The 21,307-nt window shown below is 35.5% G+C and overlaps 1 protein-coding gene across 11 annotated transcripts in view; it reads right to left on the reverse strand.

The window, feature by feature from the left end:
* Positions 1-21,307, reverse strand: part of DLG2 (discs large MAGUK scaffold protein 2) — an 885,772-nt gene that overhangs the window by 637,260 nt on the left and 227,205 nt on the right. For all 11 annotated transcript variants that reach the window (XM_055320441.1, XM_055320437.1, XM_055320439.1 and 8 more), the window contains exon 3: positions 2,569-2,619. In XM_055320441.1, the coding sequence (XP_055176416.1) occupies positions 2,569-2,619 (51 nt within the window). The remainder of the gene's footprint in view (positions 1-2,568; positions 2,620-21,307) is intronic.

Raw genomic sequence — 21,307 nt, forward strand, 5'->3', positions numbered from 1 at the left:
AAGACTTCTAACTCTGGGAAATGAACTAGGGGTGGTGGAGGGGGAGGAGGGCGGGGGGTGGGGGTGAATGGGTGACGGGCACTGAGGGGGACACTTGACGGGATGAGCACTGGGTGTTATTCTGTATGTTGGTAAATTGAACACCAATAAAAATTAATTTATTAAAAAAAAAAAGAAAGCCTATGAGAGGGAGACTGTGGAGTATGGTGGGTGGGGGAGGGGTGGGACATAAGAAAGGTGAAAATGGGAGGGGAATGGTAAAATCAGTGATTCAAGGTCCCAATGGGAGTTGGAAAAATTTTTGAGGGGGAATACTGGAATAAATGATAAGAACATAGAAGAGGTGGTGTTCAGCAAAGATAATAGGCGATGGATGTTTGCGAGCGGGTGTAGTTCAGGGCAGTGGTAAGTTTCAGAGTGTGACTGAGAACCTGAGGGCAGGAGGTGAGATGACTTGTCAGATCTTGAAGCAAGGGAGCATCAGAACACAGCCTAGAACACACAGTTGTTTCACTCCCACCATATGTTCTACCTCACACCAAAGTGAGCTTTAATCTTCTGACCTATAAAACCAGGGTAACAACATGATGTCATATTAAGATGGTGGGGGGTGGGGAGAGAAGGGTTGGCTCCTTGACTGTGAGATCAGCGCAGCGAAACAGGATCATACATTTAAGAAGGGTCACGTGGCATTTAATGCCCAGTTCTTGCCATCTTTTTGATTTTTAGCCAATTTTAAGCAAGGGCCTTGCATCTTCATTTCCCACTGTACTCCGCAAATTATATATGCCAGTCCTAAAGAAAAGATTACTGATTTAGTAGGAGAAATGTGTTCTCTTTTTTCATTTGGGCTAATTTTCCATAAGTCTCATTCTTTCTCCATTTAGCATGCCATTAAAATTTAACCAAAGTTCATAATGGAAGTTTTAAAGAACACATCTGTCAAACACTTAGCTTTTAATGTAAATTTCCTTTTAAAACCACTCATGCTCAATAAAAATTAGGTTGAGAATGAAAAATTTCTAACTAAGGAAAGTGAATAATCAGTAAACTTAAAAGGAATATAAATTTAAGTTCAGGTCTAGAGTCTGAATTCATACTTGATGATATAGCTTAGAAAAATACTTACATTTTTCTTTCTTATTATAAATGGATTACGTGTTTATTATGGAATGTTTAGCAAAAAGATGAATGTTTAGCAAACAAAAAGAAGAAACTAAAAATTATAAAAAATAACAAGTGTTAACATTTTGGTGTATATCCTTTCAGGCTTTATGTATATACTTACGAATGCAAATTATGCATACTGGTACTTATGGGGTTGTATTTACATACCATTATAAAATTTATGTTTTTAATTTAATAAGATAACCTCATTAGGCCTTCCATTTTATATTTAAATATTCCTAAAAATACCACTATAATATAATTTAATATAATTTTCTATTATTTGGACATATAATAATGTCTTATTAAACACTTGTCCTTTTCAGTTTTCATTATTATAAACAATACTAATATGAACATTCTTTATGTCTTTTTATATTTTGTAAGTAAAATTTGAGTCAAAAAAACTGTGGCCATTTTAAAGCTTTTGATTCATTTTTCCAATTTGCTTTTTTGTGGTTATAACAATTTCTAGGGTCACTCCATAGCAGTGAATATTAACCTTCCTTTTCGATTTTGCCAACTGGACACACAAAAACCATTTAGGATCATTGTTTTGTTTGTTTATTAATGAACAAGTTTTCATATGTTATTGGCCTTTTCTTTTTTGATGAATGTCCTGTTTTGGTCATATTTTTTTTCTAGGTGGTTTTTGGCCTTTCTCTTGCTGTTTTCTAAAATACATTTATAGATTCGGGTTGTTACACAGAATTTTGCTAATTTGTCAAAGCCTTGCCAAGTCCCTAATAACATATTTGCAGAGATCTGTAGGATTGCTGTGCTTTTCTCCAAAGGGGTGGCTTCAAAATGCGTCACTTTTTTTTAAGATTTTATTTATTTATTAATGAGAGGCACGGAAAGAGAGAGAGAGACAAAGACATGGGTAGAGGGAGAAGCAGGCTCCATGCAGGGAGCCTGATGCAGGACTCAATCCCGGGTCCCCAGGATCAAGCCCTGGGCTGAAGGCAGGCGCTAAACTGCTGAGCGACCCAGGGATCTCTCATCAATTAGTTTTTTTAAATTGAAAATGCATGCATGATAAGGTAGTCATGAGATAGCAATAATATTATATAAGTGAAAATATTTTGTAATGTATCTAAAACTGTATCACAAAACATTAATGATGAAAATAATAGGAAAAAGTGCTATACTAGCTCATTGAATATTTCTCTCTCATTCATCTCTCCAAATCTTGGCAATGCAATTTACACATGGAATATTCTGATAATTTGGCTTGTCTCTGTAACCTCCATTGCAAACATTTCATTAATATTTTTATTTTGAAACCTGTTGGAAACTTCCAAGGTAAAACACACAATTGTGTGATCTCACAAAATAATGCATTAGGATGCAGAATGTCAAATGCAAGATTGAGGTTGTGGATTATTGGATTTTTCTTACCCTTTCCAGTGTAATTTCTTCAAACTCATATTCAATTTCTGTCCCATTGACCTGTAAATAGGAAAAAAGAATGATTAAATACATATTAAGGGGGAAATGGCTGTGTTTTTAACAATATTCGAAGTTAAGTTTCATTCTGGCTATGGATAAACCATACTTTCTTAATGTTTGTGATCGTGTTTTCATCCAAATAAAATATAATCTAAGCTATTCTAAAATATACGAGTGAAATTTTATAAAAAAATAGTCAAAGTTTATTGCATTCCTCAGAATGGTGATATTTGAGAAGATATTTGGGACAGAGGGAACAACACAAAATATGCATTGTGAGGTTACAAAGAATAAACTACCTAGGGGCAATGTTACAGGTACGAGGGAAATAATTTCCTAATATCCTTTACAATTTCCATGAGTGAACACTAAAATATGACCTTAATAAGTCAGTAGAAAAGGCAGCACAATGCTATGTCATATTTTGCCAAAAAAATAGCATTCAGAATAACTGTGTCAGATAAGAAATGCCTTTTCTTTATGGCTCAAGTTCAGGTAATTCATCCCCATTATCCTCATTATATTTATTAGGAAGCCCTGGGCTATGTAATCATGTACTTCATACATGTTCATGTACCTCAGAAGCAGCAAGAAAAGAATGATATGTTTGTATATGTTTGAAATTCCTAATGAGAAAGCTTTAACCATCTAAGCAACTCTTGTATTGATATGAATTTACGACAGAAATATTGAATATAGCCAGGCAATAGAGAACATATGCCTTAGATGTCAACAGATGTGCATACAGAATAGATGAAGAGTGGCTTTAAAATAGACTAACAAATATTCAATTCCCATTCTTATCACAGAGTCCTTTTCAGCCAGGCAAAAGTCTCTGAGCAAGAAAATTCTTGAGATGGCTATGTCTTTTTTCTTTCATGTGTCTTGGCAATATTATTAGCATTTAGGAATCATCTAATCATCTCAGAAAGATGAATTTCTAACTATTATCATTTTTGTAGGGTCTGAACCAGTTGACTTTTCTTTCCTTAGAAGAACTTAAACACAGCTCTTGTAGACTGAGAGCTCTATAAAGGCAAGGACTAGATACTCTTATGCTCAACAGAGTCTGGGAAGAAATAATTATTGATGTAAGAAAGAAGCTGAAAAAACAACTGACTGAACTAAGTATTCATTTATTTATCTTATTTGTAAACACAGATATTTGTGAATTCTCTTCCATAAGGAATTTGGATGTGGCATCATCAGTGCAAGGTATAATTATAACTAGAATCAGCAACTATAGACAATGATAATAGACTTTACTTATGTGTGTCCACCAGCCACTTAGAGCATGTTTTTGATTTTCTAATTATATGAGCTAATTGGTGAATCGCATTTTACTGTGTTACTACATTATCAAACAGCCTTAAACCAAATTTGATTTTCAGGGCTTCAGTAAGTTAATGACTCATAGAAGAGGACTTGATGATGTTAGAAAGCCTTAGCGGCTTTATGGAGGTTTTCGTTTTTTATGTGCAAAAGTACAAAACAAAATTCAAGCTCCCCATATGTCTGTGTTTCCATATTAGTTCTATTTTTTTTTATAACTTTCTTTAGTTGATAGAAGACAGAAAGGGAAGGCTGAATTAATGTGATATGTTTTAATTCCCCCAGTATGGCTCTGTGAAGTTTTTCTTTGCTTCAGTGACTTCTCTAGAGTGAAGCCTTTCATATTATCAAAGCGCTGAAAAGTGGGGAGAGGGAAAAAAAAAAGACTTCAAAGAAAGGAAAACAAGCCTCTGATAATAAAATCTAAAAACTCAGGCTGAAAGACATTCTGTGAGGAAATTCTTAAAAGACAAAAGTCCTTTAGTGGCATACAGTAGTAGTCCTTTGTGGTCTACCCAAATCTTTGCTTAACAATTCTATGATCATATATGCTGACTTCAGTTCCTACACGCACTATAGATACATATCTCAATTTGCTATTCAAAAGTTTCCTCGTCAGGTAGACAAACTATAGGAGGAGACTTACAGATTCCTGGGTCTTTAGTTTTCAAACCAAAGAAGTAATGTCATTTGCCTAATTTTCTAGTATCCAGGATGTCTTCATAAGAAGAGATGATGCCATCCAGATTGGGATGTCACTTTACTTTAAAAAAATATACCATATGATTTTACTTATATGTGAAATCTAAAATCCAAAACAAATGAATAAACAAACAAAATGAAGAGTCAGAGCTAGAAATACAGAGAACAAACTGATGTCTGCCAGAGAGAAAGAGGGCAGAGAATTTGGGCAAAGTGGGTGAAGGGGAGTGAGAATAAAGCTTCCAGTTACAGAATGACTAAGTCTCAGGGATAAAAGGTACAGCATAGGGAATATAGTCAAAAGGTATTATAATAGCTTTGTATGGTGACAGATGGTAGTTATATCTGTGGTGAGCACAGCTTAACACAGAGTTGTTGAATTATTATGTTGTGCACCTGAAACTAATGACCATTGTGTTTCAACTATACTCTAAAAAAAAAGAATCCGGGGATCCCTGGGTGGTACAGCGGTTTGGTGCCTGCCTTTGGCCCAGGGCGCGATGCTGGAGACCCGGGATCAAATCCCACGTCAGGCTCCCGGTGCATGGAGCCTGCTTCTCCCTCTGCCTGTGTCTCTGCCTCTCTCTCTCTCACTGTGACTATCATAAATAAATAAATAATTAAAAAAATAAAAAAAAAGAATCCTATGACTACAACAGGATCTAGTGAAATTTTGGAGGAATGAAAGGTTTTTAGTAGGGCTGAGGCAATATTTCAAACCTGAGTTGAGAATTATTTATTTATTTATTTTATTTTATTTTATTATTTATTTTATTATTTTATTTTATTATTTTATTTTATTTTATTATTTTATTTTATTTTATTTTATTTTATTTTATTTTATTTTATTTTGAGTTGAGAATATTTAAAACATGTTATCAGAAGAGCCAATGTGGGAGTTCAGGAAAGCCATTTAAGTGGTCCTGGTGTCTATTCTGTCATCACTAAGGGAGTGTGATCTCCGTTCTGCCTCAAGACACCTGAGACAAGAAATCCCACAACTTCTCTTGGCAAAAGCCTTGGAGGAAAGGATAGAAAGCATAACTAAATATACCTCCATTTTAATCAGAAATACATAAGGGTGGGTTATGACATTCATGAAAATTTAGTGACTTTTCAAATAAGTACACCAATACAATATTTTTTATTTTTATTTTTATTTTTATTTTATTTTATTATTTATGATAGGCACACAGTGAGAGAGAGAGAGGGGCAGAGACACAGGCAGAGGGAGAAGCAGGCTCCATGCACCGGGAGCCTGACGTGGGATTCGATCCCGGGTCTCCAGGATCGCGCCCTGGGCCAAAGGCAGGCGCTAAACCGCTGCACCACCCAGGGATCCCTACAATATTTTTTAAATAATTTGTTTCATATTTATTTAGAGGAGTTGTTGCTTGGTAAAAAGCCAAGAGGTATACACAGTAATGCTCCCTATGCATATTTCATGTATTCCCAGAGAAAAACAACAACAAAAAAAACCCACTATGCTGTGAATGGACTCCCATTATCTTCTGGGGATTTACAGACAATCCACTGTCTGAACATGCCTTGGTGATCGCCTTTTACTCCTAGTTTACCAATATGTCTTTAAATTCACAAAACTCTCTTCCTAAAAACAGTTCTGTCACATGAATTTGTTGTTGTTGTTGTTCTTGATCAGTAGTATTTCCAGTGATACTTCAGTACCCAGGCAATATTTTATGCACCTGATAGTCTGGGGCCTGGACAGCTACATGGATTAGATTCAAGTTATTACAGCTCTGATACTGACCATCACTTTTAGTATCCTCCCACCATGAAGACTAGAAAAGTGAGATTGACATTTTTGCAAATATAGAATTTCCAACTTTTAAAAAATCTGCTTTTTTTTTTTTTTTTTCAGATACTTGATTTTCCTGAACCTAATGGTTCCATGATGACAGCTGGTATGTTTCTATGGGGACTAGAAAATCAAATTGATGCCGCACATTGTCCTGCACTGTTCTGGGCATGTAGCCTTGTTGGCATCACACAGAAGAGAGTGACCCATTCAAATTCAAACTTGGTACTTAAAGTTACAACTTCATACACTTTGCATGCTATCTCACTGCCTTTTTTCCCCTCCAGTGATACTTTACCTGCCCAGATGATCATATACTTATTGAGACATACTTTTGACTTCTGAAAAGAGGTCTCTTGATGAACTATTTCATGTTTTTTTTTTGTTTTAAGATTTATTTATTTATTTATTTATTTATTTATTTATTTATTATTTATGAGAGACACAGAGAGAGAGAGAGAGAGAGAGAGAGAGAGAGGCAGAGACACAGGCAAAGGGAGAAGCAGGCTCCATGCAGGGAGTCTGACATGGGACTTCATCCCGGGTCTCCAGGATCAGGCCCTGAGCTGAGGGCGGTGCTAAGCCGCTGAGCTACCCAGGCTGCCCCTATTTCTTGTTTTAATGGATTTAATTGGAGTCTAAAGAAATGATTTTTCCACAATTTTCTTTTTGTTCTTTGCCACAGGTATAATTTCATTAAGGCTAAAAGCATCTTAGTATTTGGGATACATAAATGTTTATACAACCCCATATCATATATTATATGTGTTGATATAATAATATCAAAGTATTGGCTTCTTAAAACTAAACATACTTCCACTCAACAATTTTTGAGCATGTGTGATGTGCCAAGTGGTGTAACAGGTACTGAAAAAAATAGAGATTTAAGATATGAACCCTATTTGCAATAAACACACAGTTCTTAAAGAGGCACCAATATACTAAGGCCTCAGAGAAGTATGATACCCAGTATATAAAATATAAAGGTGGACTAGAACCACAGTTCTACTGCTGCCATATGTAAGCGATGTTTGTTGTATATACATATTTGATTCGTTAGTAGGATATAATATGATAATGTACTAACTTTGCCCTTTATTAAAGGTAATTATCACACAGTAAGCAAGACTTATCTCTGAACATTATGGTTTTGCATATAAAACTTTTGTTGGGGATCCCTGGGTGGCGCAGCGGTTTAGCGCCTGCCTTTGGCACAGGGCGTGATCCTGGAGACCCTGGATCGAATCCCACGTCAGGCTCCGGGTGCATGGAGCCTGCTTCTCCCTCTGCCTGTGTCTCTGCCTCTCTCTCTCTCTCTGTGACTATCATAAATAAATAAAAATAAAAAAAAAAAACTTTTGTTGGACTTTGGGAGGGGATATGATGATCATGGAGACTGGGGCATATGGTTTCAACTTGTTGGTATTTGTCTTAATACATTGCCAATGTTCATCCCCTTTTCCTGTTGGAGATTTATTACAGCAAACACACCATGATGCTTTATGGATTCTTATATTTGAATCTCCTATATATCTTCTATTATGTTTAGTAGGTAAGATGGATTCCAGAGTTAAAAAAAAGAAAGATCTGAATCCTAGTTCTGATATTTATGAGATATGTGAATGTAGGCAATTTCCTTAATCTCTTAAAACCTTAATTTCTTCATGTGTAGAATGGTACTAACCAGTACTTCCATAATATGGTCATTGTGAATATTAGATAATTTGTGTAAAACACTTGATATACATCTTAAGTGATAAAGAAATTATATTTATTTATAATACCACACAGTTCCTTTCATAAAGGATTTGGGAGCAATAAATGAGATTACACATATCAACTACCTGGGATATAGTATATATTCAATAGTGAGAGTGATTTTAATTAGTTGTGGATAAATCTTCAAGATTTACAAGACTTATATGATCAGTTATTGAATATTTCCTAATTTCTCCAGTAATATAAAATATAATTTGATAGGCAAATAAATTTGCTTTCTTCTACAAAATCCACTAAATACTTTTTTTAATTTCAACATCTCTTTCCTGAGCCCATCTAAGATGTGCCTTGTGGAGAGGAATCATCTTAGCTTTCCCTCCAAAATCAGGTCACTGTGGTCTTCACTCAGAGTATTACCTCAACTAGACCTTCTTCCGATCTCCTATCTGCTCCCTCTTACATTTTCTTTTTAACATTGTTTTGCCCAGTCTTGAGCATGATGTTACTCTATTGGCATTCACTTTCCTAAGGCTACTTTCATGATATCCCTTACAGCTCCAGGTTCATGAGGATACCAAGAATATCTTACTCGTTTTTGCACACTGTAGTTTCTGGTACTATTCTTTGTTCATAGGTCTTTAGACAACTCTAGAACCAAGTTACCTCAGAATTCCAAAAACTAAACTGTCATTGAACTCTTGTCTAGATTAAAGTAAGCATAGGGAGCCTCTAACACACGTTTTATTTTCCTGTAATATATGGCTTGCATTTATCTCTTCATCTCAGGAAATTTTTTCTATGTGTGTATTGTTAATTTCTAATTTAAATACTGCACATGTGAATTAAAACATAATCTGACACTTATTGGGAACTCACCATGTGCTAGGCATGATGATATGCCCTAGAGATACAAAATAAATGAGATATGGCTCTTGACTCAAAGAACTCACTCTCGTAGAGGGAGATAAATGAACATTAACATGCAACAAAGTGATATGGCTGCTGTGTAGATGCCTGCAGACTGTAACAGCAGAGCTGACATAGGGAAGCCAGATGATTGCACTGGAGGGAGACAGAAAAGCCTTCATAGAGGAGGTGGTATAAACTGAATGTGTTCAAGGATAAGTGTTCATGAGGATGAGTAGAAAAGAGATGGGTCTACCAAGGAAGATGGAAGAAGACGGACCCTTCTTCAGAGTGCTCTGCTGGAAAGAGTCAGAAGATCTGTATTGTAGTCTTGATTCTGTGCTTTAACATGCTCAATAAACCTGAGCAGTTTATGTTGCTTGAATTTTCCTCATGAAGAAAAATGATTGCTGAAGTTCCTCTCTGCTCTCATTTAGTTCCTCTGCTCCCTCTTTTAGCATGAGGGCTTTACACTCTAAGTCATATTAATTTGCCTGTCACTTTGGTCAAGGTGTACCTGACAAACTTTATTATGGATTTTTCTATTACTCTTTATTCCAAAGATCCTAATTGGCAACCTAAAATACTACCAGCTGCTAGCTCTCTAATCTCCATGTACCTCAGCCATGTCCCTTCTCCTTAACCTGTAAGTTCTCCATCTGGGAGGAAGCTTAATGGTAGTATCACCAGCTTTCCTTCGCTCCACTCAAGATTGTCGCTATCAGCACCTTCCCATTTCTTCTCTTCAAAGACCTCTAGACTTTTGGAAGAAATAAAAAGTGTGTTGTCTCTTTGAAAAGGGAGAAAAAGATAAGGGAGTTTTGCTCTACCTCAATCTGAAAGAAAACTAAAGAAAGCTGATGTTCATTGTCTCTATCTTTTTATTACATTTAAGTGTTTCTGCTGAATGGAAAAACAATCAAGTATTGAAAAAGTGAGAGTCAATATGGAAGCCTTAATGAATGAGAGTATCATCAGACAAAGTTCGAGGTGGATAGCCCCTCTGATCACTTCCTCTAACTAATGTTCCCTCTGGTAGCTATCTCCACTACCTAAAATTGTGCCCTCTATTTATATTAAGAGGAATTTTCACACAGAAATGAAAAGCTTAGATTCCAGGATCCAAAAGACTTGAATTTGAATATCAGTTTCATCACTTACAAGCTGTTAGAATTCATCTTTTTATGTGTTATACACATTTGTGTGTCAATATTGTTTAAACAGTAAGCAAAAAATAATTCTGTTGAAGCTTTATAGTGCATCTGTTTTAATCTAAGGTATGGATCTGGTTATTTTAGAAACACTTTTCAATTATAATGAGACTCACTTAAAAATATTCAGTTTGACAAGAAGCTAATCATAATATTATTACAGTATTATTAGTAAAACAGTCTTACTCTTACTAAAATAAGCTATAAAAATATTGATATTCTTAGTCAAGATTCTAATTTCGGTAAGACCACTATTCCTATTATTCACCTGAATGTGATCTACCAGTAAACCCTGATTTCATGTTAAAACTTCTAATCTTAATTAAATTTCTGAGCTCAGTGAACTGCTAAATCATAGCATCCACCAAATAGAAAAAAATTAATCAAGTATCCTATAACCTGTTCCATTTTTAAACAATTTTCCTTTGGTTTTATTATTTCCTATACCTTTGTTGTTAAGACTTCTTAACACAGGACTCTGGTTCTAGAAAAGTGATCTTAGACTCAATAATTATGATGTGTTTTTTCATTTAATTAGAAGCCACAAGTTTTTAAATTATTATTATTATTATTATTATTGTTAAACAGCTTTTCACCTATAAAAATGTGATAAATTTTCCTGGTATTTTTGTCAAGAGAAATCAAGGAAAATAGCTTAGGTTTCTTACATGAATAAAAGGAAAGTCTCTCTTTCTCTTTCTTTTTCTCTCCCTCTCTTTCTCCTTCTCTCTCTCTCTCTCTCTCTAATGTTGTCTTGATTAAAGGCTTCTGCAAGGAAGGAAAAATATAGTGCTTAAATAGTTCAGAACTGGATTGGCCTCTAATTTGCAAATGGACATTTCTTCTTAGCTTTGTTCCCTTGCCTTGCACCATATGCTGGATGGAGTAATAATAGGTGATTTTAATGCTTTCACTTGGCTCCAGCCTGATACATGCTGTTTGTTTTGTTGGATTTAAGTATTACATAAATTAAAAATGCTCTTTGAGAGCAGTAAATGGTGTTAAGAACACATCGATCTATGGTTGTGAAGATACCAAGATGATACATCAAGTTTTTATCCCATCAAGACCCCTGTTTCACTTTACTATCCCCATATACAAATCACTTGGTCAACTGCAAGCGATATCCAAGAGAATCAAGAGTTCAAACACATACCAAAAGATTTAGAGCAACAGAACAAAGTGAGCGCTGAGCCATAAGATGTAATGATGTAAGCTGATAGTAAGAATATTTTCTCTTTCTTTTGGGTATAATACAACTATAGTAAGATGCACAATATCAATTAACTCGATTCTTCATCCTCAATTTCTCTCTTCAATCTGTGATCTTGTTTCTACCACTATACAAACAACTTTCCCACATTTGAAAACAATGATCTTTTCCCAGCCTTCATCTTCCATGACTTTCCTGCAGTATTTGACATCTAGGAGTGACCACCATTTGAAACTTCCCTTTTCTTCTGTCACACAGTTAATATCCTTGATGGCTTCTTCCCTACTGCTCTCTCCATTATATTTAATGTTTCCCTTCTTCCTGCCAGATATGAGAATTTACCAAAGTCTGTTCCTTTTTGTTATGCAATCTCTCTCACATTTTTTTTTCTAAGTAAGTGCCCTGATGTCACCCCAGTTTTAATAAGTCTGAGACAGGACTAATCATGCCTAAATATAATCATCATTTTCTTCATTCTATTCTCTATGTCTGTTAAAATAATCCTTCCTTTTCTTTCTTTTCTTTCTTTCTTTTCTCTCTTTTCAAGTAATCTCTACACCCAATGTGGGACTCAAATTTATACCCTTGAGATTAAGAGGTAAATGCTCTACGTACTGAACCAGCCAGGAACCCTGGGAATCCTCTTTTTCACATGTCCTCTATATTTGTTTTCAATATCTAAATAGCATCCTCTTTCAAATCCAAAACTATTACTTTCTGAAGATCATCAATATAACTTTCTAAAAACATTTCTGCCTTATCATTTTTCAATATCAATTTATTCTTCATATCCTTTGAGAGTAACCTTTCTATAAAGCAATGTTATTGCACATAATTATGCTGTACAAGTAGCTTTAAGGTATCTTTCTTTATCCTTAAAGAACATTTCAGAATGTCCACCAGCTGTTTCCAATATACCTTTGTAGCTAGACCCTACTTATCTTCAAAAATATTTTTGAGCCAAGTAATTATGCTGAAGCTTATATAAAGCAACTCCTCTCTTTAGTATCTTTATTAATGTCATACAGTTCACCCTAAATGTCTTTATTTTAATCTATGCTTATTAAAATACCAATTAATTTAGAAAAGTATTTTTGAATGACTAGAATTTCCCACGTACTACATTAGTGTAGTCCTAGGGATACAATGGTCCTAGGGATATAATAGTAAAGATAACAAAGCCTCTGCCCTCATGAAGCAAGATTCTATGTGGGGTGGGGAAAGCTTCTATTATTGTCAACATAAGGCTGTCTTTTCCATAAAGTCAAAAATATTTTTCTTAGCAATCTCCTGGAATTTATCACCCTGATCTCTAAACTGCCCCCACAAAAATGCTAATAATAATTACTATCACCATCTTCTGTTAAGTATCTACTACATGCCAGGCACTATCACAAATTGGTCTAATAATTAAAATAACCCTGAAAGCAAGACATTTTAGTGTCAATTTTACTATTAAGAAAGTCAAGTTTTTAAGTGATTTCTCCAAGTTTACACAGTTTTAAGTAACATGAAATGGGTGCTATCCTATTCATCCTTCTCATTATTTAGTGATGAGAAATATGTGCTCAATACAAATTTGTCAAACAAAATTAAAGAATGAATGCATAAGGAGAGAGGCAGGAATGGAAGTATCTAGTGATGGAATCAGGGAAAGTCTAATGTTAAAGCACTAGTCTTTATCCCTGATCATACATAGCACAGTCCCTCTTGTACTGTACTTGTTGTCTTCCTCAAGGTCCAACTCCTTATGTTGTATGTTATCTTTCCTGATTGATACACAGTCCTCTTGATCAGATGAGACACTATCTTTGATTTTTTTTTCTCTTGTGGCCCCTATCATAATGACTTGCCCATAGAGCCATTTCACAAATAGCTATTGAAGAAGTAGATGAATTGAAACTTATATTAAAGGATTCTTATTTGCTATAAATCCTTCAAATCTCTCTATTTTCCAAAGTCCTCCTCACCATTGTCAATTTCCAAACAAGTGAAATGCCTTAATTTCCCTCTCATCATTTTACTTCAGATCTTGGTAACAATAAACCGTCTCCCTTTTCATCTGATTTTTTGTCACCCTTTCAGCAGCCTTCAAGATCAATCCATCAATCAACAAATATTTATTGAGTGACTATTCCCACCTTCTTTGCTAGCTCATATGATCTTTTTTTATCTGATTTTAAAAGCACATCACTATCTTCACAGCCTTGGAAAAGAGCTATAGAGCTATACTGTCCTGCTAATTCATCTGCTATTTCATCTAGATCGCATGTTAATTTTTTTTTTTGGTTGTTTTGTTTTTGTTTTTAAGTTGTGTGATTCTAGAAAAATGCTTTGATCTGCTTGTTACAAAACAAATCACATCAATCTTTCTGGAACATGCTAAGGGAAAGCATTCCATTATTTATTTATTTTCTTTCTTTCTTTCTTTCTTTCTTTCTTTCTTTCTTTCTTTCTTTCTTTCTTTCTTTCTTTCTTTCACCTTTCTTGAAGTACTTTAGGATCATAACAAGGAGCAAATTATCAATTCTGTTTCCATCCCCCCCAAACACACACACACCATCACCAGTTGATAAAATATGGAAATTGTAAAGTTTCAAATTGTTATATGCATCTTTTTTCAGATTAGGCTAACAAAATATTAGTCATTTATGTACCATTTATATATATATATTATTGTATTGCTCCTCATAACAGTCCCACGTGGGTAGATAATAGTATTAGTCAATTTTACACGTAAATTAAGAGCTCAGGGTTGGCAAATTATTTGCCTAAAATTGCTCAGCTAATAATGTTCTGTGTTTTGAATCTAGATCTTTTCAACTCTAAATTTTGAGCTGTTTCCATTGCATTTTGCTGTACACAATGGTTATTCTTAAAAGTAAGAGGTGATCTATGACTGGAATATATGAAATTGCTGGTGTTTAACTGTTTTGACTTACGAAATGTCAATTCTGCAAATTCTGCATGGTCCAACTCAATAGTATAAAACAACTGAGCATGGTGGTTAGGAACTAGGATTCTGGATTCATATTGCCTGGGCATACAACATCATTCTCCCATCTCTAGTTAGGAATTTTGGGTGAGTTACTTAATCTCTCTGTCTCTTGTCCTTATTTACAAAATGGATAGTAATTGTACTTACTCCTTTAGGATGTATAGGATAGAATGACATATTTTTGTAAAGGTCTAGTGTTCAGCACCTAGTGAACCTTCAAAAATATTGACTACAGTTGTTTTACAGTTTTTCCTAGGTGTATTATCAGCATATTTAAATTCTGCCTTATTTATCTTTCTAAAGACAAACGCGTGCACACATGTGCATGGAGGGTGAAAGTAATGGTAGGTAGGGAGATTAATGGCTACTGTTTGTAGGAATTTCTATAAAAATTGACATATGTATATATCAAGTGTGCTCACTATTCTTATAGAAGACTTGAATTATCCCTATTTTCTGCTTTAGATTCAATTAACTAATTTTTTTTAAGATTTTATTTATTTATTCATGAGAGATACAGCGAGAGAGAGAGGCAGAGACACAGGCAGAGGGAGAAACAGGCTCCATGCAGGGAGCCTGATGTGGGACTCGATCCTGGGACTCCAGGATCACACTGTGAGCTAAAGGCAGGTGCTCAACCGCTGAGCCACCCAGGTGTTCCTAGATTTGATTAACTTATATCAAATAAAAATCTATAGTGAAAAAAGGTGCAAACAATATATTTTTCAAAGAAAAAATAAAAGCTTAAGTTTCTATATCTGTATCAGTACTTCTAAGACAGATCCTAGAGTTTAAGATGGGTCATGCATACTAAGTTGTGGCCATAACAATTGCTAGTCACACCAGGGAGCTCTGGGTTGGATGTACTAAATTTCTCTCTAGACACCTACCTCCCACAATGCCAACTGGGAAACTAATAGTATAAACTCTAGACAGTTCATTATTAACCATAGGTCAGTTTTTTTTTTTTAATACCCTCTTGGAAGAGGAAGACAATTTCAAAAGTGTGCTGCCATGAATCCCCAATTACATTAAAAAATAAATTCCATGAACACTTTAAGAATAGTAAACAGATACCAATCAGACAGTAAATCTTGGGTGGAAAACATGGAGAATCAAAGATGGTAGGGCAGGGAGAAGATATGCGAAGAAATCAAAATCATACTTTCACCATATTATCACTTTCCTTAATGATCCTGCCTAGAATGTCATTGCTTGCCATGTTTTCTCTAATTCCTATTTATCCTTCATAAAACCTTCTAAAAAAATCTAATGCCTCTATAAGCCCTACCTCTCTTTTCCTAGGTCTCCTACACATATCCATGCACAAATACACAGTGTACACACACATACATAGGCCAGGTTGTACTACCTCAGTTTCTCTGTATTTACAGAGTACCTATGTAGATCTTTTCCCTGAGTGTATAATGTGTTGGCTGCCAGTTTCAGACTTTAGATTCAATTAGACATGGATGCTAATCCTAAATTGGCTACTTATTAACTTTGTGGCTTTAGAGAAGATGCATCAATTCCTCTTCAGTAAAATAAAATACAGTACTTTCCTCTTATCTATGGTTTCATTGTCTATGGTTTCACTTATTCAGAATCAAACACCATCTGGAAGCAGATGATCTTCCTCCTGACATATAGTCAGGTCAATAGTAGCCCAGCCCTGCATCACAATGCCTGCATCATTCACCTCACTTCACTCATCACAAGGGAATTTTATCATCTCACATCATCACAAGAAGAAGGGTGAGTACAGTATGATATTTTAAGAAAGAAGGAGAAAGACCACATTCACATAAATTTTATTATATTATTATCATTATTCTATTTTATTATTAGTTGTTAATCTAGTACTGTGCTTAATTTATAAATCAAACTTTATTATAGGTATGTATATATAGGAAAAAATATATAAGATTTGGTACTATCCATAGTGTCAGACATCCACTGGGGGTCTAGGAACAAATTCATGTGGATAATGGGGGACTACTGTACTATTTATATTTACTCCAATAAGGCTGTTATAGGTTTTAAATTAAGTGGGAAATATAGCACAGTGCTCAAGATACATACTACAGAGCCAGATTTCCTTAACTTGATCTACCAGTTACTAGCTATATCTGCCTCAGTTTCCTCATCTGTAAAATAGGATTCATAATCTCCTAGAATGAATTAGTGGATTCGTATAAGTGAATATAATTAGTCAAATACTTAGAACAATAGCCTGGCACATGGTAAGTGTTATTATTACATTCATCATTGTTATTAAAGCATGGTGAAATAAGAAGCTTGGCAAATCTTTTCCCCAAAGAACAACTTCAAAATAGAACTGCCAAAAATAACCATATCTGGACTCTGGAAACTGATTAAAGGCATATGGTGAGTTGTAAAACTTTGATTCAAGAACCTCAGTTAATAACACTTGGAATCTGTGGTGTTCTAGCTTAGGGATGCTCTTACATATCCCTTCTCCCAAATTCTGTGGGTACCAATACTTCTAACAGGGCAGGGAAAACTATGAAAATCAGCAGCTTTGTTGCCACTGGAGAGGGACAACTTCATTTGGAGTAGCATCTGTGACAACCTCATGCTCAGAGGTGTTGAAAATAATAATGATTTTGGTAGCAAATGTCAGGAAAAGTAAATCCTGCAGTAGCCTAAGGTAGCGATACTGGTTGGTGAAAGCTACAGAATGTCTAGGCAAGCTTGAAGTTTAACAGGGAAACTTGTAGAATGAGTCATGGGAGGTCTTGATAGTTTTAACATATGACTGCCAGACTGGAACACTGAGAGCATATGTAGAGTTATTTGACACTCTGTAGAGACTGAAGAAGGTCCTAGTCATTTACATATTCCTGACTGAATATGAGACCTTTCACATATGTAGAGGAGTTCTATTAAGGTCTATTGAAAAATAAAATTTCCAACAGATTTGTATACTGCTTGAATTTGAACACATTTCCTAACCCACATGCAAATCCATTGGCAACTGTGCCTTACTGGCTTCAGGTGTTTAGATATAACCTCTGACCAATACTTGGCCCACCAATAAACTATGCTGATCTAGAGGCAACCATAGGAAGCCAAAAATCCAAAAAGGACAAAAAAAAAAAAAAAAAAAAGGAAAGAGAGAAAGGGAAAGAAAAACTCAAAAGAGACATCAGTAGCTAAACAATGCAGGGATGACAGACTCTACAGATCTAGCCCATAAATGTGACTAAATGAACACAAAAGATATAAAGAAACAATTGGTGAACAGGAAGAAACAATTCAGAATCAACCGTTGTTTTAACATATTATCATAAGGCTTATTTTATTTTATTTTTTTTTCATAAGGCTTATTTTAAAAAAGAAATGGTATAACATGCAAAGAAAAGTATGACTCATACACAAGAACATACGCACTAAATAGAAATTGTATTGAGGGATCCCAGATGTTGGAATTAGCAGATAAAAACTTGAAAGAGGAAGCTGAGCTTTCCCTGTCCCACATTTACAACTAGATATCATACACATCCAACACAATCAACCAGAAAGCCTGGCAGAACAAACTCTACGGCTAAATATAGCAAAGAAGCTGCATCTGAAAGTTTGGGAAGGTTAGAAAGGTTGAGGGAGGCTGCCTGCAGGATGGAGGGAGCTGTGAACAGGAAAGGGGGAGAGAAACAGGAGCTCACACCAGGGAACTCACTTGAAGATGATTAATACCCATAACATTTGGCTTTAAAAACCAAAGGGGCTGAGTTCTATCAATTTTTAAAACCAATGGGACTTGGAGCTTCCAGCTTGAAACATCACCTGACTCAGCACTGGGTGAGCCTGGAGGGTGAGTGATAGCTGAGTCAATGCCTTAAAGAGGCCACAGCCTGAAAAAAAAAAAAAAAAAAAAAAGAGGCTACAGCCTGCACAGAGAAGCAACATAACAATGTCAGTTTACACAATGCTGGAGGAAGGGGAGGAAACAGGACAACAGATCTATTCATACTAATTTTGGAGTGTGTTGGGGCACTTCTCCAAAAATGAGGAAGCTGGAATGTGCCATTCTTCTCCCCGCCCCCAACATAAACACAGAGCCACCTGCCAGAGGTGGGGCTGCAGAGATACTTGCTATCCAACCTGCTAGCAGTTCATCCTGCCCATGAGTTCTCCTGTTCTCTCATCCACTCCAAGCTTGTTAGCCTTGGTCCTGGTCTCAGAACAAATTTGGTTAACACATGCACCTTGCCCAGCTGCTGGGTGTCATACCCAGCCATGTACCTTCAGCCCTTGACATGCTCCATGCCCCAGCCTCACATCCCTGGCTGCCTGTCTGCCACAGAGCTTTGGGGATCTGGCATAGGTCCAGTGGCACAGTATAAGTTTTTTTAATACCACCACCCTGCTCCCAAGTTCCTCCACAGGCACATACCCTCAGAGCTGACTTGCTCAGGTCTGACTACCACCCACAGCCCACAACAGAGAGTCAGTGCAGACAACTGGATTGAAAGGAAAAGTGACTCAGACACCATAGTACAGTATAAGCAACACACACAGGATATTCTTCTGAAGGGTCTGGTTCTGGTGAACAGGGGAAACTGCACTGCAGGACACTCCAGGACTTTCTTCTTCATAGAGTCACTACTCTCAAGAGCAAAAGATAAAGCTAACATTCTTAACACAGAGAAACAGATACAGAGAGCCAGATAAAATGCCGCAGAGAAATATATCCCCAAATGAAAGAACAGGACAAGGCCATGGCCAGAGATCTAAGCAACATGCCTGATAGAGAAGTTAAAGAAACAATCATAAGGATACTCGCTGGACTTGAGAAAAAAAAATGTAAGACATGAGTGAGACCCCTACCACAGAGATAAGGAATAATGTAGCAGAGATAAAGGATACAATAAATGAAATGAGAAACACCCTTAATGGAATGAATAATAGCATGGAAGAGGCAGAGGAAGAAATTAGTGACCTAGAATACAGAGTAATGGAAAGTAATCAAGCTGAATAAATGAGAGAAAAGGAATTATGCAAAACAAAAATAGACACAGCATACTCAGTGTATTTAAATGTAATGTTTATATTAAGTGCATTGAATGTAATAACATTCATATTAGAGGGGTCCCAGAGGAAGGAGAGAGAGGAAAGGAGGCAGAAAATTTATTTGAAGAAATAGCTGAAAATTATTTCTTTCTTTCTTTCTTTTTTTTTAAGATTTTATTTATTTATTCATGAGAGATACATACAGAGAGAGAGAGAGGCAGAGACATAGGCAGAGGGAGAAGCAGGCCTCATGCAGGGAGCCTGACATGGGACTTGATCCCAGTTCTCCAGGATCAGGCCCTGGGCTGAAGCCAGCGCTAAACCGCTGAGCCACCCGGGCTGCCCTGAAAATTATTTCTGATCTGGGGAAAGGAAACGGATATCCAGATCCAGGAGGCATAGAGAACTCCCATCAAGATCAACAGAAGCAGACCCACACCAAGACATATTGTATTTAAATTGGCAAAATATAATGATAAAAAAATCTTAAAATTAGCAAGACAATAGAAGTCCTTAATTTACAAGGGAATACCCATAAGGCTAGCAGATTTTTCAAGAGAAACTCTGCAAGCCAGAAGAGAATGGCATGATATATTCAGAGTGCTGAATAGGAAAATCTACAGTCAAGAATGTTCTATCCAGTAAGGCTATCATTCAGAATAGAAGGAGAGATAAAGAGTTTCCCAGACAAATAAAAGCTAGAGTTTTTGAACATTCAACCATTTCTGCAAGAAATATTAAAAGGGATTCTCTGAGTGAAGAAAAGAGACCAAAAGTGATAGTATAAATGTAGGAAACACAAAAGCAGTAAAAATGAATATTTCTGTAAAAAATTAGTCAAGGAACTAAAAAAGAAAAAAGGGTGTAAAATATACTAACATATACATAAAATGTGGGAAGGACAGGAAAAAAGAATGAATTCAAACTTAAATGACCATCAACTTAATATAGACTGCTATATGCAGATGAGGTTATGTACAAACCTAATGGTAACCATATATCAAAAGCTACTAACAAATATACAAAAACTAAACAGGGATAAATCCAAATATATCATTAAATAAAATCAGTAAAACATGAAAGACAGAAAGAATCAGAGGAAACCTTCAGAAACAAACACAGAACAAGTAATTAGATGGCAATAAATACATATCTATCAATAATTACTTTGAATATAAACACTCCAATCAAAAGACATAGGTTGAAACAATGGATTAAAAAAAAAAAAGACCTAACTATATGCTGCCTACAAGAGACTCATTTTATACCTAAAGATACCTACAGACTGAAATGAGTGGATGGAGAAACATCTATCATGCAAATGGACATCAAAGAAAGATAGCAATACTTACATAGGAGAAAACTAACTTAAAAAAAAAAAGACTGTAATAAGAGATGAAGGAGGACAATTCAATGATAATAAACAGGACAATCCAAAAAGAAGATATAATAGTTTCAAATATTTATGTACCCAACATAGGAGTATCCAAATATACAAAACGGTTAATAACAAACATAAAGGAACTAATTGATAATAATACAATAATGGTAGGGGACTTTAATACTTACATCAATGGACACGTCATCTAAACAGAAAATCAATAAGGAAATAAGAGTTTTGAATGACAAATTGGGATATATATTTAACAGATATATTCAGAACATTCCATCCTAAAACAGCAGAATACACATTCTTTTCAAGTGCACAGGAAATATCCTCCAGAATATTAGCCCATAAAACAACCTCAAGAAAT

The sequence above is a fragment of the Nyctereutes procyonoides genome, unplaced genomic scaffold (genome assembly GCF_905146905.1).
Source record: "Nyctereutes procyonoides isolate TBG_1078 unplaced genomic scaffold, NYPRO_anot_genome, whole genome shotgun sequence".
NCBI classification, from domain to species: Eukaryota; Metazoa; Chordata; class Mammalia; order Carnivora; family Canidae; genus Nyctereutes; species Nyctereutes procyonoides.